The sequence below is a fragment of the Boleophthalmus pectinirostris genome, unplaced genomic scaffold (assembly GCF_026225935.1).
Source record: "Boleophthalmus pectinirostris isolate CB_2022bp ecotype Guang Dong unplaced genomic scaffold, ASM2622593v1 HiC_scaffold_10, whole genome shotgun sequence".
NCBI lineage: Eukaryota > Metazoa > Chordata > Actinopteri > Gobiiformes > Gobiidae > Boleophthalmus > Boleophthalmus pectinirostris.
Window position 1 is genome coordinate 5,879,014 of NW_026570971.1, and position 26,454 is coordinate 5,905,467.

At 39.6% G+C, this 26,454-nt stretch overlaps 1 protein-coding gene across 1 annotated transcript; it reads left to right on the top strand.

Annotated features, from left to right (window-relative positions):
- Positions 1–8,405: 8,405 nt before the first annotated feature.
- On the top strand, positions 8,406–9,425 carry LOC110163493 (psychosine receptor-like). The gene has a single exon (XM_020928442.2). The coding sequence runs from the start codon at positions 8,406–8,408 to the stop codon at positions 9,423–9,425; it is 1,020 nt and encodes a 339-aa protein (XP_020784101.1).
- Positions 9,426–26,454: the final 17,029 nt, after the last annotated feature.

Genomic DNA, 26,454 nt, shown 5'->3' on the forward strand with positions numbered 1-26,454 from the left:
GTAATTTAATGGATTACGTTACAAACTACATTTCAAGGTATGTAATCTGTAATCTGTAGGGGAGTACATTTTAAAAGTAACACTCTCAACACTGATTAGGACAAACCGTGCAATGTTTCGGCACTAGGTCTTCATGAGGCAAACAGAATGAGAGTTCAGGTGGTCATCTTCAGTGTTGGGAAGGTGACTTTTAAAATGTATTCCCCTACAGATTACAGATTACATACCCGAAAATGTAGTTTGTAACATAATCCATTAAATTATTTAAAGTGAGTAATGTAATCTGAATACTTTGGATTACTTGATTTGCTGTAGAGAAGCAAAGACGAGGAAATCTTCACTGATTGACTTGACTGATTTTATCGCAATTTATATAAAAAATGGGGATAGTCCTTGGTGGAGGTCTGCACTCTCTGAGTGCTTTTCTAGTTTAGTCCTGATTTAGTCCTGGTTTAGACCTGGTTTAGACCTGGTTTAGACCTAGTTTAGACTTGGTTTTAGACCTGGTTAAGAGTCTTGCTTTAGTCCTAGTTTAGTCCTGGTTTAGACCTGGTTTTAGCCCTGCTTTAGTCCTGGTTTAGACCTGGTTTAGATCTAGTTTAGACCTGGTTTTAGCCCTGCTTTAGTCCTGGTTTAGTCCTGGTTTAGACCTGGTTTAGATCTAGTTTAGACCTGGTTTTAGACCTGGTTTAGCCCAAAATGTGAAAACAGGAAAATACCGAAGTGTAATCCATTTATTTCAACAAAGTAACTGTAATCCAATTACCACTCACTGAAACAGTAACTGTAACTGAATACAGTTACTCATAATTTGTACTCTGATTATGTAATTCCTTTACATGTAATCTGCTCCCCAACTCTGGTCATCTTAAATAGGGTGAGGCAAGCACCCAAGGGTGACATGTCAAAAAGCCCAGCCCATGTACCGGGGCTGGTTTATAAGATCCATTGTGTGTATATATAGATGTTGATATGAGACGACGGCCTTATTGCATAGTTGGGTGAATATATACAATGTGTATATGTGTTCAGATACTCTTCTATTTTATTTTTCAATAATTTTACTGTTGTTATTATTTTGCAGGATTTTTCTCTGTGAAAATCCCCTGTAAGTTATTTCACAACAGCTCAATTTTCTCGCTGAAACTAAAATCAAAAGACAGTTCATGTATATCATCCACTTAACTGGGAAAATTGTCTGGAACATGTTGCAGAGCAGGACCAGACAAAGCTGCGACCAGAGCCTGGAAGTCACCAACCATTTCACAACAGCTTCACTCAACTTTACAAAACTTTACAACTGAGCTCCTCTACAAACTCTTAATAATACACTGACTGAAATGAACAACGAGCTTGAACATGCTGAACCATCAAGTCAATGAAGTGCAACAGAGAGTCACAACGAAGAAGAATATGAGAAGCAGTCACTCGCGTTAAGAGAAATCTACAACCGGCGTCCAATGTGCGTCATGTTAAAGGGACAGTCCGGAATTTTGGACAAAGGGCCTCATTTCCTAGTGAGCCAGAGTGTTGGAGACGTGTGGAGACACTTTTAAAAAATATTCCGTCCAAGTTCTTGTATTTGTCACTGGTGCTAGGCTTACCCACTCCATTCAAAGCAAATCTGTTATTACACCAGACTGTCCATGTAAATGTCTGTGCTGATAGAATCATTTTTGAAGTAAAACCAAACTTGCATTTGAAGGATTTATGTCTGAGGAGTAGTGAGTTGTACTTCCTGATAAAAAGCTCGGCAGCGGTGGACTGATATATGAGAAAATAGTCCCTCAACATGCAACGATTCATTCGGTGTAAAGTTAGTTTTATTTCAAACATTATTTTATCAACACAGACAATCACATCGACAGTCTGGTGTAATAACAGATTTGAGCTCCGTCCCCACATCGTCATCCGATCACACTTTGCGGACACCCTGCTCCACAGGCTCGGGGTTCTCTCTCTTAATTTCAAGATTAGTCCTGGTTTAGTCCTGGTTTATTTCTGGTATAGTCATGCTGTAGTTCTGATTTAATCCTGCCTCACCCCTGTTATTACCTGCTCGCATACTCCAATTTTTTCTTGAAATAAAAGTAACCTTGCATCACATTAATCGTCGCATGTTGAGGGACTATTTTCTCAGCAGCAGCAGAAGAATTTTATTTTGTCGGTGCGAGGCTAGTGCATGCCAATGGCCATAGTTATCCGGTCACTAAAAACAGTCTTACCCACTCCACAAAACACCCAAAGAAAATCTATTATTACACCAGACTGTCCATGTAAATGTCTGTCGATAGAATAATTTATAAAGTAAAGCCAACCTCCATCTCCACAGAGGTACGCGCAGCCGTTGCCTGATATCGCTTTGCAGACACCCTGCTCCACAGGCTTGGGGTTCTCTCTTAAATTCAAGATTAGTCCTGGATTAGTTCTGGTTTAGACCTGGTTTAGTCCTGGTTTAGTCCTGCACCGCCCGTGTTACTACCTGCCCGCATACTCTCCCGTAAAATTCTTCTTGAAATAAAACTAACCTTGCATCACATGAATCGTCGTATGTTGAGGGACTATTTTCTCAGCAGCAGCAGAAGAATTTTACTTTGCTGGTGCGGTTATCCTGCCACTAAAAACAGTCTTACGCGCTCCACAAAACCCTCAAAGAAAATCTATTATTACACCAAACTGTTGATGTAAATGTCTGTGTTGATAGAATAATTTTAGAAGTAAAATCAACCTTGCATTTGAAGGATTTATGTCTGAGCAGCAGCAGTGAGTTGTACTTCCTGACAGAAAGTTTGGCAGCAGCGGATCGATATCACCTAACACTCATCTGCTGAGAAAATAGTCCCTCCACATGTGACGATTCATGCGATGCAAGGTTAGTTTTTGATCCCTGACTTAAAGATAACATTGTGATCTAAATTATTATGATGTTATTATTATAATGTTATGTGTTAGTTAATACTGGATAAATGTAAAATACCTCAGGGTTAAATCAATATTCATATTAATATTTTTTTTATAATTATCATTACAGTAAAATGCCAGTATTTGTTTTTTTTTTTTTAAGCCTATGTATATGTGATTTTTATTTGTAAATAAGTTGGTTTAAATGAATGTCTAAAAGGACTTGAGGATTTGGGAAGTGTAAAGAATGTTTGCTAAATATTAAGTCAATTTCTTTGTAAAAATGTGCATGACTTTGCTACATCTGCAGCAGCTCAAAACATTAAAAATGACATGAAGTCCATTAGAATGAAGATAACTGATTGGTTTTGTGTTTCTTTGTCTTTCACTCGTGGATACCTCATGTCATATTTAATAAAAAAAAAACAAAAAAAAAACAGCTCCTTTCTGCTAGAAATTTGTCTTGTATTTCTGGTTAAAGAAAAAAGGTTTTGTGTCAGGTTTTGTAGAGACACAGCGTGAAGATGTGAGAGGAGGAAAGGTGTTGTTTGGAGCAGGTTGTGAGTTTAGTGAGAGCAGATCCCTGGAAAAGTGCGGGGGGGGGAGGCTCTCATCAAAATTTGCAGTGGCGTTTGTCCAAGATGCATGTGTTTGCACGTTCAGAGAAAACAATGAATGAAGGTCATGATCATGGAATTTAAAAAATCTTAGCCCATAGACCAGAGGCAGGATCATTACCATTTTCCACTGAAAAACACTTGAATGAAACATACACACCACAGAAAATAAAATCTAGCCAGGTTAAGATCACTTGAACTAAGAAAGTTTTATGATGGTTTAAGTAAAATAATTTTAGCCAGGCTGGTGCCACCTAGTGCCTCCACTCAATTTCATTTCTCTCCAGTGACTAGATCAGGAATCAGAGCTTTTGTGGAACAGCACAAGAGTAAACAAAGCGTCGAGATGGATGTACAGTGGTCCCTCATTTAATGTGGAGGTTATGTTCTAAAAATAACTGCGATAGGTGAAATCCAAAGTAGTCAACTTTATATTTTACTATTATTATATCTGTTTTAAGTCTGTAAAACCCCTCAGCACACACTTTATACACTTTTCTCAAACAGGACAGTTACAACCCTTTCTGCATCCTTCTTAAAACTTATTGCTGCTGTCGTCCTTTTGTTATTTTCCTCCTTCTTTATGTAACAAACCCAAGATTATTTTTTTCTGTAATGGAGCCTGACGGCACAGAGTCCTGCACGGGTCCATTTTTGGAGACCCGCACCCGCCCACAGCGCCGCAGTACAGCACCGCACCCGCCTGTTAACCTGAGATTATATCAAACTTTTGCACTGCACATGCCACAGACTGAACCAAGACTAAACCAGGACTAACCTAGGGCTGATTCCATGACTGAAGAGGAGGACTAAACCAGAACTGAACCAGGACTTACTATCGGGACGGGCTCGGAAATGAGCACAGGAGAAAGGATTGACGCAGAGCTCTGCACCTCACAGTAAGCGCGGCAATTGCCCAATTGCGCTGCACTTCAGAATCTCACTGCTAGAGATTGAACATTTATGTAAATTTGTCAAACTGAACACATTCTGTTCTGTACAGGAGACACAGCACGGAGGAGATTGACAACGGTCTACAGCCAATCAGGTCGCAGAGGGAGGAACACAATACACGTTCATGCACTGTAAAAAAAAAGCACGCAAAATTGCACTAAAAAAGTCCGCAAAACAGCGAGATTACGAAAGGTGAACCACGATATAGTGAGGGACGACTGTAGATGAAGCCAGACATTCTGTGTTGGCAACAATTTCCAAGATCGAGGATTTGAAGCCGGAACAAAGAGAATGTTTAGTGAATTTTATCAAGAGGAAAGACGCTTTTGTCCTTCTTCCTACGGGATTTGGTGCATTACATACGTCACCACCAAATAGCAGCGACTGGTTAAATAAAAAAAGTATCCGCCTACTGTCGAGCGAACGAATCAGACGGTTTCCACAAAGTGAAACCAGGCTAAAATCATCTGCCAGTGGGACAAGACTTTTTGCACTTAAAATATGAAAATACATCTTGCTACACTTAAAATAAGAAAAACAACAGCTCTTTTCACTTCAAATAAGAAAAGAAATTGAATGTTGCTTGAATTAAGAAAAACACACTTATTTCATTGGTAGATCATTATACTTGTCGTTTACTTGAATCAAATCAAAAAAAGTCAAATGTTCTTAATTTAAGTCATTTTAACTTACCAAGATATTACTTTTTGCAGTGCAGCACCTGTTTAAATGTAGATTTGGACTCTTGAATGTGTTGATTGTGTTGGCTCATGTTCACCACAGAGGGGCAGTGCAGGCTCGGCTTTCATGAGCTGTTCAGACACATGCAGAGCTTCTCTGAACTCTGTGCTGCTCTGTTGTGGAGGGACACAGCAAGTAGGCCTACTGTATTTATTTTTAAATTCTCTTATTTGGATGATAGGGTGAGCAATAATCATGTTTTTAACCCTAACCATACTCTTAGTGGTCCAATGCAGTAATAATAATTAAAACAAACAAAAATAATTCAGATACATAAAAACAATACAATTTTTATCACAGCCATATTCATATACATACAAAAATACTCTACCAAATTGCAGACATAATGTGACAGCCTCAGTGCTCAACACACTGTGATCTGGAGCAGTCGCCATCTACTGGCAGCACTGGGAATTACCACAGTGAAAACAAACCAGGAAGAAAGTAAGTCTTTATTTAAGTCCTTTCACAGACATTTTTTATCACAAAGACAGAGCGTTATTCATTCGCTCTATACCTGGGTACTAAGCTACTGTTGTAATCACAGCTGCCCTGGGGCAGACTGACAGAAGCACAGCTGCCAACAGACCCTCCGACCACCACCATCACTCACACACACACCACTTTTATACTAGGCAATGTGGGTGAAGTGTCTTGCCTAAAGACACACAATGATTGAATTGACTGAATTTAATTGACCTTGACTATGAACTGTTCCTGGAGACCTGTAGCATGTTTAGAGTTGATGGTGGAAACCGGAGCAGACCCATCCAGACACGGGGAGAAACATGCAAACTCCACACAGAAAGGCCCAGGCGACCCAGAGATGTCAATATAAACACACAGCAGTAATACACGTTATTCAAGGACAGAAATGCTTAAAACAGTCAGGCGGTGATATGGACTTAAAAAAAACTGTACAGGCTTTCATCTGTGACATGACAGGAGTGTTTAGGAGACTCACCCTGTGCTCAGACTGTACAGCGCAGCTCGAGTCCACAAGTATTCTGTTTAGTTACAAGTAGTGAGAGGAGCTGTGACTCTGATGGAGCTGTGACTCTGATGGAGCTGTGACTCTGATGGAGCTGTGACTCTGATGGAGCTGTGACTTTGTGCAGTCTGGTGGCGCTCTGGAGTAAATTCTGTTGAATGTTTTTTTGTTTGTTTGTTTGTTTGTTTTCCAGAACCTTTTCTTGTATAAATAAACAGTTATGGCATGAACACGTGGTCTGCCATGTACAACTTCAAACACTGGTGGAGGAAGTACTTAATATTGTTATTTAAGTAAAAGTACAGAGCAAAAGAAATACTCCAGTAAAAGTCTACTTAAGTAACAGTATTAAAGAACCTGTTTAAAAACGTACTTAAAGAGTAAAAAGCAAAATATATTGGTATGTTTTTGAATGAGGGAATAATATGTGGATATTTATAGTTCACATTTTTTACATAATACAGTATGTTCTTTAAATAACGTTATTACTCCAGTGTAATTAACTTTGACACTTATCTTGTTACAGTAAGTCATATGTAAATAATAAGGCCATAAATCCTCTATGAAGGCAGTACTTTCACTCAGCATGGCCCAGACACATCCTCCCTGTATTAAACCTGGTTAGCCTTATCGCGACACAATGTTGACGTTAGAAAATTGAGTTGCAACCAAGGGCAACCATGAGGCGGGCCCTGAGTCTTTAATAAAGCTTTATCTGCTCAAAAAAAGGAATCAAAAGCAAAGACCTGCTGTAGTGTTGGGCACGATGTCCATGAAGTTGAAATACAAGCTTTAAAGTGAGTATATTTATTTAATTTTTTAATTTTTTTGAAAGTTTTGTGACTTTTCTGGTGATCCGTCAACCTCTTTAAAATCTTGTTACCTGCTTTTCATATCTACATTGATTTGATGTTGACGTAATAACCCAGTCCAATAACGTACTACTGTGGAACGTTTTAAGCCGAGCAACGGCATCGCTGCGGAGACAAGCAGGTAGTGGGCCGTCCAACAGAAAAGTTACATAATGCACCTTTAGCCTTTTAGTTGTTATCAATGGTTTAATTTTAAACTGAATCATTTTGATCCTTGGGCACAATTTTCACCATTTTTGAGAAGTAAGTTTAACATTAAAAGTAATATTGTATGAACTTCAAAAATGGTAGTATATTTTGACAATGGTAAGATCTGTTAATATCCTTTTAATGGAAGTGTATCTATGATTTTGATTTTAAAAATTTCATAAACCTGACCTCACTGTGCCCAGAGGGAAACATGTTCAAATCAAATATCGCTTTTATTGATAATAGTAATGCTGATTTATTATTAATTACAAAAACAAAACTTGCTTGTAAAAACTGGGTGTTTTGGTTCTTAAGGTGATTATCCAGTCAAAAATCAGAATGAGTCTTGCACAAGTCTCTGTGTTGCCAGTTTCAATGCTAAAATCCAGCCGGTTTAAACTATAAAGGTCACTAACTAAACCCCAGCATTTGCAGCCAATCCTGAGTCAGTGCTAGTGCGGCTTCTGCAGCTCAGGGAGGGAATTCTGGAGGTTCTGAGCTTCACATGAGGCCTGTTCGTGAACTGAGAATGAGACAAACTTGGATGTGTCTCTATGTGCAGTTTAAGGCTCTGGAGACACAGGTTCAGTCGGGATTGGAACGTACATTCTATATATGTGTGTAACTGTACACAAAAATCACAGTTCAGTACGCTCCTCGGTTTTGAAGTCACAGTTTGGTTCATTTTCAGTACAGTTTGGGAACAAAATACATAACCATTTGCTTGTTGTTTATTTGTGTTTTTATTAAATCAAAACTTTGTTCCAGTTCCAAGATGAAGTTTTACTCAATCTTTATATTTTTGGTCAGCAAAAAAGTGTCCACAGTGTCTGCAGTAAGTGTAGATCTGCTGCAGTTACAATGCCAAAGAGGGGGGCTGGGCCGAGCCGCCGTGTAGCTGCACATGTAGTGGCGTAATGTAAACACACACAAATTGCGCGAACTCACTTGTGCACAGCCCTGCACCGAACCGAACATCCTGTGCCGAAACGGTTCAGCATGAATACATGTACCGTTACACCCCTATACACACATAAACCCAACATGCCCCAAACTGTAATCTACATCTACACTACTTTGTTCCACAACCTTTAATTGACAACCACTTTTTTTCCATTTCTTTTGATAGCCCTCAGCATTATGGAGAACTTCACTTCCACCACCACCAGTCTCCTGAACACCTCTGAGTGCTTCCCCGTGGACAACAGCACACGCAGAAGAGCCTTCATCTTCTTCTACCTGTTCATCATCATAGCCTCCATCCCACTCAACTGCTTCTTCCTGTTCATCTCCTGGCAGCACATTCGCCAGAAGAACGAACTCGGCGTCTACCTCTTCAACCTGGCCCTCAGCGACCTCACCTTCACCATCGGGTTGAGTTTCTGGTTGGACTTCCTTTGGCGCGGCGTCTGGGGTCACGGGGGCTTAGTTTGCATCATTTCCATCTACTGCCTCTTCACCAACTTCTACATGAGCGGCGCCCTCCTCTGCTGCGTCGCGTTCAACCGCTATCTCGCCGTGGTCCACCCGTTCAAATGCAAATTCGTTCGGAAAACCAGCACGGCCGCTTGCGTTTGCTTCGCCATCTGGGTTTTAGTGATTATCTTCAACGCCAACACTATATCTTCAGAAGACAGCGATCAAAGTGGAGCCCCCGTGTGTTTTGACATACTGCAACCTCTGACGACTAACATGGCGCGGGCTAACATTCTCCGGTTCGCTCTGGGTTTCGTGGTTCCGTCGCTGGTCTTGTTCTTCACGACTTGGGGTATCTTCAGGGCGGTTCAGACCAACCAGGCCACGCAAGCGCAGGAGTCCAAGCGCGTCGCGAAGCTGCTCCTCATGGTTTTGCTGTGTCTCGAGGTCTGCTTCGGGCCCGTACACGTGATGATGCTCGTCCGTACGTTGGTGAAGGACTGCGAGACCATCCAGTCGTTGCTGTACCCGCACAAAGTCGCCATAGCCGTCTCGTGTCTGAACTGTCTGGCCGACCCGCTGCTGTACGGCTTCATCACCAGGACGGGACAGGCTCAGCTCCGGCGGGTGCTGCTCTACTTTCGGGGCGGGAGACGGACGGACGACGAGGTGAAGACGGTGAGCGTGCCCGTGCAGACTCTCCCGGGAGGTTTGGGAGAAGATGGAACTAGGGCTGAAGGATGACAAGCGCAGCGATTAGATTTGTGATTAATGATTTTATAACAGGTCCGTTCAAAGTTCACATTTCAAATTCATCCAGGAGAATTGGCCAAAAGATGGAAATATGATCTAATACATGTTTGTACAGATCTTAAGTATGGGTTTAGCGGGAGATTTTGATGTTTGTGGAGGAAATTATGGTTCTTTTGCAGCCTTTGTGATATGCTAATTGTGTGTGTTGAAATTGCAATTCTGATTCGATTAATCTTGCAGCCCTAATGGACACTTCACCACAGCGAAAATATTATATGGGACTATTTTTCCAAGATGCCCTTCTTGATGTGACCTGCCACATAACTGAGAAGTGTCTTATGGACATTATATACCAAGAGCAAGGTTAGAGCGTGCCTCCCTGTTGTGGACTTCTTCACTACAGGTGCATATGATGCTTTTGTCTTTGTGGTACTTTTTGAAGCTGGTACATACATGTCTCTAAACTACTGAAACCAGCAGCTTATTTTTGTTTACCTTTTGTTTTCATGTAATAATAAAATGGCTTCATAGTGTTTTTTAGTTCACTTAAAGATACTTTACACTGTGTTCCTCTGTTAGAGGAGTTTTGGTCCAGTGCACTACACGGTCGCCTGGTAACAGTTATGGAAGTTCCCAGCATGATGCTGCAATTTACAAGGAAGTAAATTTTGAAACCTAAAACAATGGAATTTTTTATTTTTTTTTTTTTTAGTAAACATATTACATATAATCATCTTGACTGTGTTTTAGTGAAATGAGCAGTCTAACCTCATCCAGGAGAATTGACCAAAAGACGGAAATATGAACTAATACAAGAATCACATTTCAGAGGACATGTTTGTACTGATTTAAACTACAGGTTTAGCAGGAGATTTTGATGTTTGTGGAGGAAATTATTGTTCTTTTGCAGCCTTTGTGATATGCTAATTGTGTCCATTCAAATTGCAATTCTGATATCATTGCAACACTAAAAAGAGAGAGAGAGACATTAAATTAGACAGAAAAGTGCGTGAATGAAAACCTTTCAGTCATCTGCAGCTAAACAGAGGTGTTTTGAGCCTGGATTTAAACAGAGTCAAGTAGATTCCTGTCTTACATCTTCAGACTGTTCGAGGTTTTAGCTGCATGAATCTGAAACACTTGACTCCCCGTGATTAGTCCTGACTCTGGGCACCAGCAGGAGGCCGGTCCCTGAGGTCCTCAGAGTTAATAGCCCAGAGTCAAGTCCAAGTCCTCTGCATTGAGTTGATCATTTCAAGTCTTTAAACTGAAGTAAAAATGCAGATGAAATTTTTGAAATTGACAAACAGGGATGTAACCATTTTCAAATCTCACGGTATTTTCCCCTCCTCTGGTACATACATGTCTCTAAACTACTGAAACCAGCAGCTTATTTTTGTTTACCTTTTGTTTTTATGTAATAATAAAATGGCTTCATAGTGTTTTTTAGTTCACTTAAAGATACTTTACACTGTGTTCCTCCGTTAGAGGAGTTTTGGCCCAGTGCACTACACGGTCGCCTGGTAACAGTTATGGAAGTTCCCAGCATGATGCTGCAATTTACAAGGAAGTAAAATTTGAAACCTAAAACAATGGAAATTTTTATTAATTTTTTTTTTTAGTAAACATATTACATATAATCATCTTGACTGTGTTTTAGTGAAATGAGCAGTCTAACCTCATCCAGGAGAATTGACCAAAAGACGGAAATATGAACTAATACAAGAATCACATTTCAGAGGACATGTTTGTACTGATTTAAACTACAGGTTTAGCAGGAGATTTTGATGTTTGTGGAGGAAATTATGGTTCTTTTGCAGCCTTTGGGATATGCTAATTGCATCCATTCATATTGCAATTCTGATTTGTTTAATCTTGCAGCCCTAATGGACACTTCACCACAGCGAACATATTATATGGGACTATTTTTTCAAGATGCCCTTCTTGATGTGACCTGCCACATAACTGAGAAGATCGTGCCTCTCTCTGCACACAAGACTTGTTCACAACAAGTGACAAACAAATGAGTTTGTTGATGGGATGTACCAGAGGTGATAACAAGTCCCTGTTTTGTTTCAAGCCTTTGCCTCAAGTCCAAGGCAGTGCAAGGCGAGTTTATTTGTATAGCACGATTTGTACACAAAGTAATTCAAAGTGCTTTACAGAATAAGAATTAGTAAACATATTGCATATAATGATCTTGACTGTGTTTTAGTGAAATGAGCAGTCTAAACTGTCATAGGCACTTTAAGGTTTTAGGTTATGGTTTGGGTTTGGTTAAGTTTAGGAAAAGGATTATGTTTGTATTTATATTTATTTATTAAAGGGACAATGCATGTTCAAAGACAAGATAATGTAAGAAACAAACATGGACTTTCAAATATGCAGGATTGTAGGCATAAGATTATGTCCATTCATAGTTCCCTGCTGGACCAAGACCAGCCACGTAACCCGCACAATTCATTAAACATGACAAAAGCCTAAAATACCGCATGCATCTGTCACTCAAACACTTAACCTATTAGCAGAAGCAACTTTAAAAAGATTCTCTGAACTTACACCATTAAATAAAACAGTCAAAACATTAACTTTTTAGGCCTTTCCATAGCAATACGTGACACTAATACGTTACGGTAGCAGCCTGGGATATAACCTGTGTTCCTCCAGACAAAGATCTAACCACAGCAACTCACTCATTTTTCATCATCCTGACGCCCATGGACACAGCCGTCCTATTTATGGTTTTATGGCCTCAGCTTTTAATCAGTTATGACACCGTCTCTTATCACCTCTGGCAAAAGTGACTGTCAATCTCCGTGTTTTAGTGCTTTTTATATTGTGTGGACAGGGGAGTGTGTTACATAGTTCATTTAGTTAAAGATAATTTACTGCATCAATTATTATGAGGAACATTTGCCTAATTTTGAAGAAAAAAATCTAAGTTCTAATAAATGTTTTTTTCTTAGAACCTTGGAAATGTTGCAAGTCCAAGTCTGGTACTGAGGAAAAGTCGGTATAGTCAGTGTAGAATGTAGTTTAAAGGGATGCGACGAGACAATTTCCACAAGACGAGACAACATATGAGACTGGGTCCACGAGAACGAGACAAGACAAGATTTTAACATTTTAATATATACGTTTCACGGTTCGGTTTCCAATTTTGGACTCGAGATTTCTTATTTCTAAACTGTAAGAGATGTAACTCACCAACAAGTGATTCTTTTTTGTCCGATCCAAAGATAAACACATGGGGGGAAAAAATCTCACAAGCTCATTTTCCTCATGTGTGCACGATCTTGTGGTAATTTTGTCTCACAAGATCTTGTACCAGTTTATGTACTCGTTTATGTACTACCAGTCAGTCAAATTTGGACACATAGTTTCTTTCAATGTTTTTTCTTTATTTTTACTACTTTTACAGCATTCTACATTTTATATACAAACAGAAGACAATAAACAGAAGACAACAAACATATGAAGAAAGATATAGGGAATTATGTAGTGAAGACAAAGGTAAATAACTCTGCTTTATATATTTATATTTTATAGATACACTACAACCAGTGAAAAGTTTGGATACTCTTCTTATTTCTTTTTTTTTTCCACCTTGAAGGCATTCAGAGCAATTTACATCAAGGAACCACTCACCCATTCACACACACGTTCATTCACCAGTGTACAGAGACACTGGGGACGAGGTGGTTAAGTGTCTTGCCTAAGGACACAACAACACCATAAATCTGTTGGAGCTTGAATCACACCACCATGATTATTGATGTTTTTACGTCCCAGGAGCAGGATTTGAACCGCCAACATGTGGAGCAGTGGACAAATGCTCCACCAACTGAGCTACTGTCCCCAATAAAAGTATGAAGCATTATGCACATCATTTTGGGACGTGGTTATAAATCATGTTGGAGGGCCTGCACTATGCTGTCTGATGAAAAATTAGCTTTACAGACTTTGTAAAGGACCCCTTCCAACACTGGACCCTGGGTAAACAGTACCCTCCCTTAGTTTGACGTAGTGTCCTAGTACTTGAGACCAGCCTCGAGACAATTTTTTTATGGTCTTGGTCTTGTCTCAGACAAATGACAGACTCGACCATGTTTGGACTTGGTCTTGTCTTGGTCTTGATGGTGCTTGGACTCGGACTTGTCTCTGAATCAAGGTCTGACACTCGACAAGTGCAATCATATTTCTTTACGGCTAGAAAAATACTTCTTACGGTGACATGTGATCGAAGTTTGCCTCATAAAAGTGCAAAAATGCATCTGTATTTGTCACGACTTGCGTTTGGTGTGTGCAGAGGCTAAATCCCACTGCAACTCCAGTAAGAGAATGTAACTCCAGTTAGAAACTTGAAAAAACATGTTTAAAAAATCTACACACTTTAATTCACTTTCTTCACTTTCTTCACAGTTTTGTGTAAAGTGCCAGTGGAAGTTAAAAAGAGGTTCTCCAGCTGTGGGTGAGGGTCCAATAAAGGGGCGCAGAGTGTTTCAGTGCAGTCCAGTTTGCTTGGCTTATTTTTTGAATAAATGAACATTAATCAGATCAAATGGGGATAGATCTACAAAAACATTGACATATATGTCCCAAAATAACTGTAAAATACAAATAAATGTAGAAAATGACAAAGATGGTCTCGATTTGGTCTCGATGGGCTGTGGTCTCGGATTTGTTCCAGTCTTGTTCTTTAAACATCTTGGTCTTGTCTCGGTCTCAATCCTCAGAGGTCTTGATCTTGTCCTGGTCTCCTGATTCTGTGGTCTTGGATTGGTCTTGGTTTCGATTAGTGTGGTCTTTACAACAACACTAACCTGACGCCCCTGGAATTATGTAGTAAAGACAAAGTAAAATGTTTTCAACAAAGCAAAAGATGACTACTTAAAATATTTTAGAACATTTAGTTGAGTTATTTTAAGGTGCACTAGGTAACTTTTTGGTTGAGGGTCTGTCACCTGCTTGTGTCTATGGAGATCTCATTGCTCTGTCCAGAATTTTCCGCAGTATGACTTTAAACACCTCTACCTTACATTTTTTCAATTACAGGTGGTTTTATAGCTCCAAAAGTCCAAGAAAAACAGGCATTCTGACTGTGAGCGGGGTCGTCTCTCCACAGATCTGACCTGTAACTTGGTCTGGTTGGTCTCCACAAAGATAGAAAGATTTAACACCTTTAACTTTTTGTCTTCGCTCCATAATTCCATAAATCTTGCTTCATGTATTTGATGTCTTCTGTATGTATATCCAATGTAAAAAGTGGTAAAAGTAAAGAATAAAAAACACTGAACGGGGATTTTGGTTACGTCCACAGAACAGCAGGTGGCCCACACTCAGCCTGTCCTCCTGTGTCCTGCTTTGTTCTGAACACTCGAGGACATTACTGTATAAAAGCCTGGATTTAGACGTCAGCTCGGTCTAATGTGAGTCACCGTCCAGCCACCAGCACGTCTGAGAACCTGCTGTCTCACAGCAGCACCTGGAACCATCATTTCACTTAGACTTTTAATGGAAAAGAGCACATCTGAGTCAGGAGAAAAAAGAATGAGTCACTATCGGCAAAAAGTTCATGATAATAATAATAATGATAATTATTATTATGATAATGATGATTATTGAATGCTTGTATTGATGTATTGTTTTAATCCATAATGTGTTTTTTGTTTGTTTCTTAGGTGTGCATTGTGTCACCATGGTAACTGATGAACATTCTGCCATACACATACATGTAGAACATCCTCAGCATGATGTCACTGCAAAGTATCAATACAGCACCGTTCAAGACACTCACAGCCCCTTCCTCTATCAGCTCTATGACTGTGGCAAGTTTATACAGCCTCAGTCCTCCGTGCTCGAAGACCGAGGCTGGTTCTGAGGTGGTTCAAAGCATCTGGACAGAAATGCAAATCCAGTTTGGTTCATTGTATAATGTTCTGAGCGGTCCGTCCTCCGCGCACTTGGTTCTTCCCGGGGAAAGCACCTCTCACGCCCCACAACATTCTGGAGCCACACGTTCGCACATTAGTATTTCTGATCTTTGTATATTACATTCTCTGTATTCGCCATTGTTGGCAAAATAATTTGAAAATGAGTGACGGCTGCGTCTGGAAAACAATCTGTTATTGCACTGGAGTCACCGAAGGTGTATAGCCAGTGTTGGGGAGTAACAGATTACATGTGCCGGAGTTACGTAATCAGAGTACAAATTATGAGTAACTGTATTCAGTAACAGTTACTGTTTCAGTGAGTGGTAATTGGATTACAGTTACTTTGTTGAAATAAATGGATTACATGGTGGTATTTTCACATTTTGGGCTAAACTAGGAGTAAAACCAGAACTAAAACCAGGACTAAACCAGGAATAAACCAGGAATAAAGCAGGACTGAAACCAGGATTAAAACCAGGACTAAACCCAGACTAAACTAATACAATACAATAACAGTAGGGTGGAAACAATTGTGATTTCATATAAAAATAATTTCTCTATCAATAATATTTTTAATCTGGTCAAGTAAAGACTGAACATTCTTCATTCAGCATGTTGTTTTAAAAAGAACGACAATATCAAGTAATCCAAAGTATTCAGATTACGTTACTCTCTTTAAGTAATTTAATGGATTACGTTACAAACTACATTTTGGGGTGTGTAATCTGTAATCTGTAGGGGAATACATTTTAAAAGTCACCTTCCCAACACTGCATATGGCGCATCATTTTAGGCAGAGAAGATGAGTATCCCCTCCCATGACACATTTCGAACAGTTCGTTTGGACCTACTGTCTGTGGTTTGGACCCAAGTTCCTGTTCACACTAGAGGGACCACACCAATGAAAATGAACTGAACTAAGAGCTTTTGGTGCTCACCAAATACTGTTGGTGTGAAAACACCCTAAGCAGAAGTATTATTTAAGATGTTATATAGATATTAGCAACATGTTATAATCATAATATACTAGGATACTATTTTATTGTTTAAACTGTTTTAACTGTTTTATTGTTTATACTATTAATATTATATTATGTGATGCTAATTAACTTGATTCATTTACATATTTTGGGTGTTTGTTAATGTGAAATCTTTTAACAGTTATTCATAGGCTCGTTTATATTTGACTGAGTATGAAATACCTGGAAACACCCAGGACTACGCTGCCTCTCGCGTGATCACAGTAATCACCTTGGCACGCCCTGCGCCAATGCCGCCATTTGACAACGTGTCACTTCACCCGTTCCACGTTAGTTCTTCCTGCTGGCAAAATTACTTTTTTGAGGTAATACTTTATCTTTTTGTCTGTATTTATCTTAGTTGATCATTATAAAGACTCTTATATATAAGATATCTTATGAACTATAGTATATCTGCCACGGGACGACAGGTGGAAATTAGCTCTAATGCTACAACCTGTCACAAAGCACAATGCTCTCCTATTAATGTTAATGTATATTGTGCTCTGTTCCCGTCTCATTAAATAAATAAACTAAACAAGTGTTATATTCTATTCAACAGGAGAAGTTGTTCTGTTGTGTTTTGTTGTATTTAGCGTTAGGCAGTTGTTGTTACACTGGGAGTCACCGCCATAATGAGACTGCATTTTGTATTGAACATTGCTGCTGCATTTGTCATCTCAGATGGAAGATAATATGAAATAGGTGTGTTGTGTTTACATCTAAACATAGGTGTAGTGGAACAAACAGAAAGGCAAAGACAATGTATAAAAATAAGTTTAAATTTAATAAAATGGCTGTGTGAAGGTCCAGGCTCCAGCAGTGGTGTAGGCCTCAGTCTAGCTGTACTTTGGGATCGAGTTTCCATTTTGAGCATACTAAAATTCTTTAAGCTCCTTAAACTCAAACTTAAACTCAAAACTAAACTGAACCTAAGGCTTTTTAACTAAAAGGAGGTTTGTAAAGGCAACAAACAAACCAACAAGAGGCAACAAACAACTAGAACTAAACTGAACAAAGGAACAGGTGTTTAGAGGACCAACTAAAGCTGAACACAAGAGGAGGAATTACACTAAATAATTAACCAAAATGCTAATTGAATCAAAGTAACAAAAAGGCAAATAAGTATAATAGAGAAAATAACAAGTGATAATAAAGTGACCTTAAAGCAAACTAAACCAACTAACTTAGTAAAACAAACTAAATAGTGCTCCCCCCATTGTTGAGTCACAAGTGTAAGTAAATCAGACTTACATTAACTAAAATGTGTGCACTCAAATTAGAATATAAGTCTAAATCAAGGAATTAAATTATGTGTATGTATGTGGAAATGAAATGAAATGATACTGACACTAGGGAGTGGTGGCAGAGGTATCCACCACAATAGGCCAAGGGCAGAAATGCAGTGAGAATCAGTTTGATTGACAGGTGTGGTTATTGTCATGAGTACAATGTGGAAAATGTGATTACAAACAGCACGCCAAAATACATCAATATTAGTATCTTATAGCCAATATATTGTTTATTTTTTATTTGTTATTACACTCTGTGTGTGTGTGTGTGTGTGTGTCTCTACTTCCTACATTCTTTTAGAAAAGCTGGTAATTTTATGTGAAATAAATAGATGTAAATACATAGCTTTATTTACATTCAATACAAAAGATAAATCAGTGAACAGCTGAGTCTTCCAACCAGCTGTGTGTTACTGTCAGTCTGAATGGAATGAGGCCAAAGGATGAACAATCAGGTTCTACAACTTGTCATAGCCCAACCCATCACCCTGCATAATTACCACTTTATGCACAAACTTTTAATTGACTATTTATTGCCTTTTATTAATTAATTAATTTTAAAACTGTTTTTAGTATGTGACAGAATGTGTGAATGTGACTCATATAGACACTTGAATTTCCCCATCTGCAGAACAATGAAGTATTTATCTATCGACCTATCTTTCTAACTATCTATAGATAGTGATAAAGTGCTGAGGTTGTCAGAGTTCATCTCCCGTGTGTGTGTGTCATTGTCCACGTCCACCGTCCGTTTCTCCACACATAGATGTCCTGGGCACAAAACACAACCACAGCAGCCTGCGCCCCTCTACACTCAGAGACACTTACACCTGCAGTCACCTCTGTGTCTCTGGGCCTAGAACATGGTCTTAGGGGCACCTCGTCCCAGCTTCAGGTCATGCTCCACCTCCAACACCTCCAGTTCCCACTCTGACAGCATTCCTGGTCACATTGCCCTTAGCGTTCTCCCCTTCTCCTACAAACCTGTCCTGGTCCTCTTCCCCCTGTGCCATGTTTCCTCTGCCTTTTCTCTCCGCGGCTCAGCACACAGCCGATGATTGCAGCATCAGTGTGAGTGGAGTTTTCCAGTTAACAAGATGGTGACAGTTAATGATACACAAATAAAAACACATGCAAATGGGATAAAAACACTAAAAGCAAACTAATAAAAGTCCCCCACTTGTGCCCTGTCACAGTCACATTTCAGTAATGTGATTTGGTACAGTTCTTAATAATGCTAACCATATTTTTGTGTTTATTTCTAGGCTTTACGTTTGTACTTCCTGGTGGGATGGCTGCTGCTTTGGGGCCGACTGGACCGGTTCAGATTGGACACCTTAAGATTGTAACCTGGAATGTAAACAGTCTGCGAAGTGAAAGAAGAAAAGCTCAGATTATTGGACATCTTGAAGAATTAAAAACAGATATATGTTTTATCCAAGAAACACATTTAATAGAACCAGAAACTCTTGATTTTGAACAATACGATGTGCACTTAGCATCTCACAGGAAAAGGTTGTCTGGAGTTGCAATTCTAATAAGAAAAAACATAAATTTTTCTCTCTCAGAGGATCCAGTTAAGGATCCAGATGGCAGATATCTCATTGTTAAGGGAACTTATGGAGGTACACCACTAACATTGGCTAGTGTTTATGGACCAACTGAACATGCCGACATTGATGGCAGCGTCTTTTTTGAAATCTTCTTTTTGTCTTTAGAGCATTCAACAAACATCATAATAGGTGGAGACTTTAACGTTGTTATGGACCCATCAATAGACTGCTCCAGTGGTATCATAAAGCAGGGTTCAAGAAATGTAATTAAACAATTTATGCAAAGATTCGACCTCTACGATAGTTGGAGAATGACATACCCAGATGATAGAAGATATACTTTTTGTTCAGATAAAGATAAATGTTATTCCAGGTTAGATTTCTTTCTTGTGAGTAATTCAGTTTTCCAAAGCATCATAAAACAGAAGATACACAGCATTAAAATCAGTGACCACGCTCCTGTTTCATTAAAACTGAGGATCCAGATCTGAATTCACAGACATCCAAACCACAATGCAAATAGACTGAAACAGACACTGCACAAACAATGACAAGTCTACAGTCTACAAGTTACACTGACTTGCTGAACATCTGAGTGACATCTGAAGAAGATCTGCAGCGTGGAGAACAGAGATGAAGAAACAGACATTTGACTGAGAAACAAAGTGACTGACCCATGCAGTGGAAATGTTGCTGCAGCAAAACTCAAATTTTCCTCAGGATCAAGTTTCTCTCTTTCCTTGTGTATGAAACGTTTGGTATAAATAAACAACAACCTTGGCTTGCTACTTGTTTACTGTTTATTTCCTTCTACATTTGTGTTACGGCCCCAGGCCTTAGTTTCAATTTGTTTGTGTGATTTTTGCCAAGTTCTCTTGATTCCTGCTGCAGGAGTCCTGGTCCGTGATTGGTGGGGCAAGTCGACGCCCACCTCACCTGCAGCCACCTCCCCCTATTTAAGGAGATGACCAGCACCTGTTCGGGGCTGCTGGCCTTGGTGGCCAGTCTGCCATTTTGGTTTTGTGTGTGTAGTTTAGTCTAGTTCTGTTTTGTGCCTTTTTTGATTTGGTCACTCGATTCTGTTTCTGGGTTTATGTGGTTTAATTTGGGGAACTTGTGTTTAGTTTAGTGTGTGTCCCTTAATTTTACCACTCGTTTTTTGTAAGCCTGCGTGACTCCTTTTATGGCACAAAACACTGTTTATTCTGTTGTTCTGTTTCTTAGTTTAGGTTGGTTTCTGTATATTTTTAGTCTTTTGTTAATTTACCTTTTACACCCCTGTTAATTAAACATTATTTAATTTATTCCATTTTACATCTTGGTTTTAAATTTTGTTACTTCCCTCACCCCAAACGAGCTGGGTCGTAACAATTTGATATACTTACAGAAGACAACAAATATATGAAGCAAGACGTATGGAATTACATCGCAAAAACATAAAAAAAAACAAAAAAAAAAACCTTAGCCTTCTCAAGGAGCTTCTTCTGAATTTTTTATTTTATTTTATTTTTTTATCGTAAAGGTGCATTGTGTAACTTTTCTGGTGGAGGTTCCGTCACCTGCTTGTTTCTATGGAGATGCCATTGCACTGCCTGGAATGTTCCTCACTATGACATTAAACAGCTCTACCTTACGTTTATGAAATTACTCAGTTTATAGCTCAAAAATACCTAGAAAAACAAGTATTTTGACTGTGAGTGGGGTCGCCTCTCCACAGATCTGAATACCAAACCATGAAACATTCCACACAAAGCAATAACATCTCCATGGAGAAAAATATTTGATGGGCCCTTCAAAAAGAAAAGTTACGCAATGCACCTTTTAAAAAGTTTGGAATTACTTTGAGTGAATTTTTTACTTACTACATTCCATCAGTGACAGGTTTACAGCAGGTGAGGCAAAGAGCAGTAGATTTATGTTACGACCCAGCTCTGCTAGAGACAGGGAAGTAACAAAAGAACCAAGATGTAAAATGATAAAACTAAAGTTGTAATGTATTTAAAAGGAATGTAAAGGTAAAACTAACAAAAGATGATATTTACAAGGATCCCGTTTGTTAATCGAGAGGTACAAAAGACAAACAGACTGAGCTGCACTTTCTTGTTCTTGTGGTTTTACAGCATCAACATGTCTTGGTCGCTTTGCAGTGGAAGGTGTTTCTTGGTGAACAGCTGGTGCCTTTCACTTTGGCGTTGAACTTTTTAAATTTATAACCAATGTTGAGCAAGAGATTGGGATTTTGCTTTGATGGTGCTCCGCATACAAAATGTTCGCTGCAAACTTGTAATTTCTTAGGCAGCCAAAGGTTTCCTTTTTGTCTTTCCTGTGGATCAATCCTGCCCATCGCCTTCGCCTTTCACTATTTTTCAATTCTGTTGGGAAGAGAAACAGTTTGAATGGAGGTTTGCAGTCACATGGATCTTACTCTCTTTTGCATTTATGGAGTTCGCAAAGTTCCAAAGCCCGTTTCTCGAGCCGTTTTCCGTTGTTAGGATCCAACAACCACACAATTACGATGTCCGAATCCCAAAACTAAAATATGACAATATCAGAACCAGAAACAAAAGTGATATGGTTCAAAAGACTTAAAGATTGGCTTTGACTATAGACATCCCACTGGGAAAACAAACATGGCAGTTTGATGTTTACTTTTTCGGAGGACCCTTCCCTGTATGGATTGCGCAAATCTGTCATTTTTATACCTCATTGCCCTTGTCCTTTTTTTTTAAGTGCAGCACTTTGTTCATCTCTGCACCAGTGAGGAACCTGTGTACGCTCTTCAGAGTCTGGAGACAGAGGCAAGACCTAGGCCCACACTCACAGAGGTAAGTGAATGAGGCCCCTGACCTGTGACCTGGCCCGGAGGTGTCATCTGCTTGTCTCCATGGGGATTGATAAATTTAATCCCATACTGTGGAACATTTCAGGTAAAGCAGTAAGAGAGAGAGCAAGAGCAGGAGGGAGAAAAACTGTTTATAAATGTATCCTATTTTTGACATTTATTTTATGACATTAACTCCAATATAGTCAACAATTTCTGTATAATTCTAATGTTTTTTATCATATTTTAGTATTTTATTTATGCATTTATTTGATCTATTGTATCTTTATTTGGCAGATGGTCCCTTTTATTTTTTACTTTGTGCAGTCTTAAGTACAAAATGTGCTGTCTAAGTAGAGAATGGACAGTGTGTTGATGTTGATGTTGTTGTTGTGCTGTAGGACACGAGTGTTCATTGGCAGAGAGGGTGTCCTCAGGCAGATCCTGCATTTGACCCAGATATATTTGACCCACTTCTGCAACATGTTGTTGACTGTTTGCACACAGAATGTCAGTGCTCAGCCCGAACACGTGTTCATCATTCTGTGACAAAGTGAAAAACACTCCCACTCACCCACACTGAAGACTGGGCGATGAGCTCATCTCACACAGACTCAGCAAAATGTCCACGTTCTCCAGGGTCAAAGAAGCCTACACAGCAAAAAGTGGAGTGTTAAATTGACTCTCACAGAATCAACTTTAACATTTTCTCAGAGTTTATATGAGTCCAATCTGTTCTAGAGTTAATTTAACATTTTTGTAAATGTTAATTAAGTAACACTGGACCAAAGTTCCTGTTTAACCCCGAAATCCAGAGTTATTTTAACATTTTGAGAGTAAACAGATAACACTTTGTACAGTTCCTGATTTAGCTAAACAACACACAGAGGTGTTTTATTTTATTTATACTTTATTTTAGTTAATTTAAGATGAAATTATGAACAAAACTGGTTCAAACTTGGTCTTCTCTCACAAGAGTTTGAAGTGGTGAATGGGAGGAGCCAAATTAACACTAAGGGAAGATGAATTAACCTCAACCACATCAACTCTGGTAAATAACCCCAATTCAAACCCCCATTTAACTTTCAAAGAGTTAAAATAACACTTTTGGTGTTAAAAGCAACTCTGAAATATTTTACCCTAAAATTTTTACCCTCCAGTTTTTTTCTGTGTAGAAATACAGAACACACCCCCTTCTGGTCTTTTTATGAAGATGTCAGTCCGCTCACCAGTTCAGACGTGATTGACAGGTGGATTAGCCAATCAGGGACACACATGATCCGTCCATATCAAAATAAATACGGCTCTTTATGAGGGAAAATAAACAAAGAAATATCATTAGGGGTTGAAAAACATGGAGGAATTGTGCAGAATCAATGAGAGAAGCACTAAACTGTTCATCTGAGGGAAGAGAAATGCGATTTGGTTTGTAAATGACAGGTGATCGAAGGGTGACCAATGAGCTCCTTGGTTTCGGGTGAAATAAACTTAATCTGATTGGATGATCATGTTTGAGTCTTTTCCTGACAAGGGGGAGCGATGACCAGACTGCAGCGTGAGATCACCCATAGAGTTGGGCTCCAGCCAACCACAGCCAGTAACAAGCTTACAAATGAGTCTGCACAATCCAACGTCGAGGTTTTGCATCTTCACAGCTCAATACGGATAGTTGCACAGTCAGTGGTGGAATGTAATGAAGTACAGTTAGTAAAGTACAGTACTTTAAAATACAAGGCTTTTTATCTAAGTTTTAGTTTTTTTACTTTCACTTCACTACATTTGAGAGCAGGTGCTAGTAAAAGTATTTTTTATTATTGCTTGAGACCTGCAGGTGTTTATCTTTTTTTAATTTTTTTTATTTTTTTTATTTTTATTTTTTATTAAAGACAGCAGAACATAACATTAAAAAAACAAAACAAACATCAACGTTTAACAATTGCAATATTCAACATAAAAACAAAAACATAAAGCAACAACCACAACACCACAACAAATACAAAAAAGCCCTCCCCCCAACCGCCCACACCAACATAAAGTCAAAACAATATAAATGTGAAGTGCAACATAAATACACCGCTAGGCTCCCGAAAACTGATACACTGCGGCCAATTTATAATTGAAGTTCCTTTTGTCTCTCTTCCTTCCTTTTTTTTTTTTTTTTTTTTTTTTAAAGGGGTTTATCTTTCTTAAATTTGAGTAAACACAAATATACAAATGAAAACTGCTGGAAAAATCAGTAGATTCACTTGTTTCTATTTAACTCACTACATTTGAAGCCTTGTAATACCTGAAAATCTATGTGAAATACTTTTACTCTTTAAGTACACTTTTAAACAGGTATTCTAAGACTTTTACTTAAGTAGATTTTTGATGTGTTGAAAAGAGTGATATGAGAGAAAATAGCGTCAAGCGATTATGAGGTCTTGACCGGACAATGGTTTTGTGATGAAAGTAAAAGTATCACTCTTTTGAACACGTATTGTTTTGAGAAGAAAAACGCTTTATTTTTGTGACCCCAGCCAACTTGCCGGACTACTCAGGGGGTAGGTCAGTGTTGATGCATGACGCTGCTGACGATGATGCCAAACAGATTCATGTCAAAACACCCAAACTATCCTTTTAATTTCGCACTCGTTTCACAATTTTACAATTATTACCAACGACTCCAAACCGGGAGTGTCCCAGTTTTTTTTATTTTGAAAATCTGGTCACCCAATACAAAACAGTAACATCTCCATGGTGACAGGCAGGTAGTGAACCCTCCATCTTGAAAGAAAAGTTACATAGTGCACCCCCATTCATTTTCTTCTGCTTATCCGGGGCCGGATCTCGGGGGCAGAAGTCTAAGCAGGGACTCCCAGACTTCCTTCACCCCAGACACGTCCTCCAGCTCCTCCGGGGGGACACTGGGGCGTTCCCAGGCCAGCCCAGAGACATAGTCCCTCCAGTGTGTCCTGGGTCTTCCCTGGGGCCTCCTCCCGGTGGGACATGCCCGGAACACCTCCCAAGAAAGGCATCCAGGAGGCATCCGGAACAGATGCCCGAGCCACCTCAACTGGCTCCTCTCGACGTGGAGGAGCAGCGGCTCTACTCTGAGCTCCTCCCGTGTAACTGAGCTCCTAACCCTATCTCTAAGGGAGCGCCCAGCCACCCTGCGGAGGAAACTCATTTCGAGCGCTTGTATCTGTGATCTGTGATTACCCAGAGCTCATGATCATAGGTGAGGGCAGGAACGAAGACTGACTGGTAAATCGAGAGCTTTGCCTTTCGGCTCAGCTCCCTCTTCACCACAACGGTCCGATACAGCGATGGAGCGTGAGATTGACAGTGCACCCCTCACTAACAAAATCGAGCACTTCTTCCAGCACTTCCAGCGTCTGCAGCCTACGTCCTTCTGTGACAGCCCAACATTAGCAGCTCACTCAGCTAAATGCTAGTGCTGCATGCTAATGTGTTCTCAAATCGAGCAGGCACTCAGACAGGTGGCTGTGGTCTGCAGAGTGCAAAGAAAGAGCCATCTGCACTGGGGGAGGTATGGCCACATGCACTCGTTTGTATTGGAATAATATCGGAGAGGCGTAACAACAGGGAGGGCTCATTAGAAACCCGCACTGAATGTTTGACGAGGTCGCCGCGGGAACCGGGGGTAAACAGGAAGTGTGAAGGTGCCGGGAGCCGCGGGGGGTGAAGAGGGAGAGAGATGGAAAGGTCTTGGGAAATATCTGCAGTGCTTTCTACCGTAATAAGGAAGAAAAGTAAGAAAGCGAGGGAAAAAAGTCAGGTGTTAGTCATAATTTCATGGTTTGGTTTTGTAAAGTTTTACCAAAATTTGACCTTAAAGAAGAGTGACCAGATTTTCAAATTTTCAAAACTAGGACACACAAACTAGGAAACGACTTATGTGTTGGTATATGAGGGACCTCTGTTGGTGCATTGTTTTGCCTTTTGTCATTTGGAAGCACGTTTTTCTGTATTTTGGCTAAAGAAACAATTTATGCTCCTCTTTACTGTTGTCAAATTAGTCAAAAACTGGGACACCTAGTTTAGTCCTGTTTTAGCCTTGGATTAATGGGGACACCTGGGACATTTCTTAAATAAAACGGTGACAAATTAGTGGTTTTGTATAAATTTGCTGGGACAGGGGACACTGGGCTCAAAACTGGGACTGTCCCGGGTAAATGGGGACGTCTGGTCACCACCTAAAGGGCCCAGATTACACTATTTTCCACATCACAAACATACCTGGAGTTTTGTTTCATTCACACATGTTTAACTCACAAACACTGCAGATGTAGGTTGAGGTCTTCTCTCAAACAGAAAACACTCTGCTCCACCTTGTGATGTGAGGTCTTCTGGTCAAATTTAGATTTACTTTGTTTCAAGAAATTACACTGCATTGCAT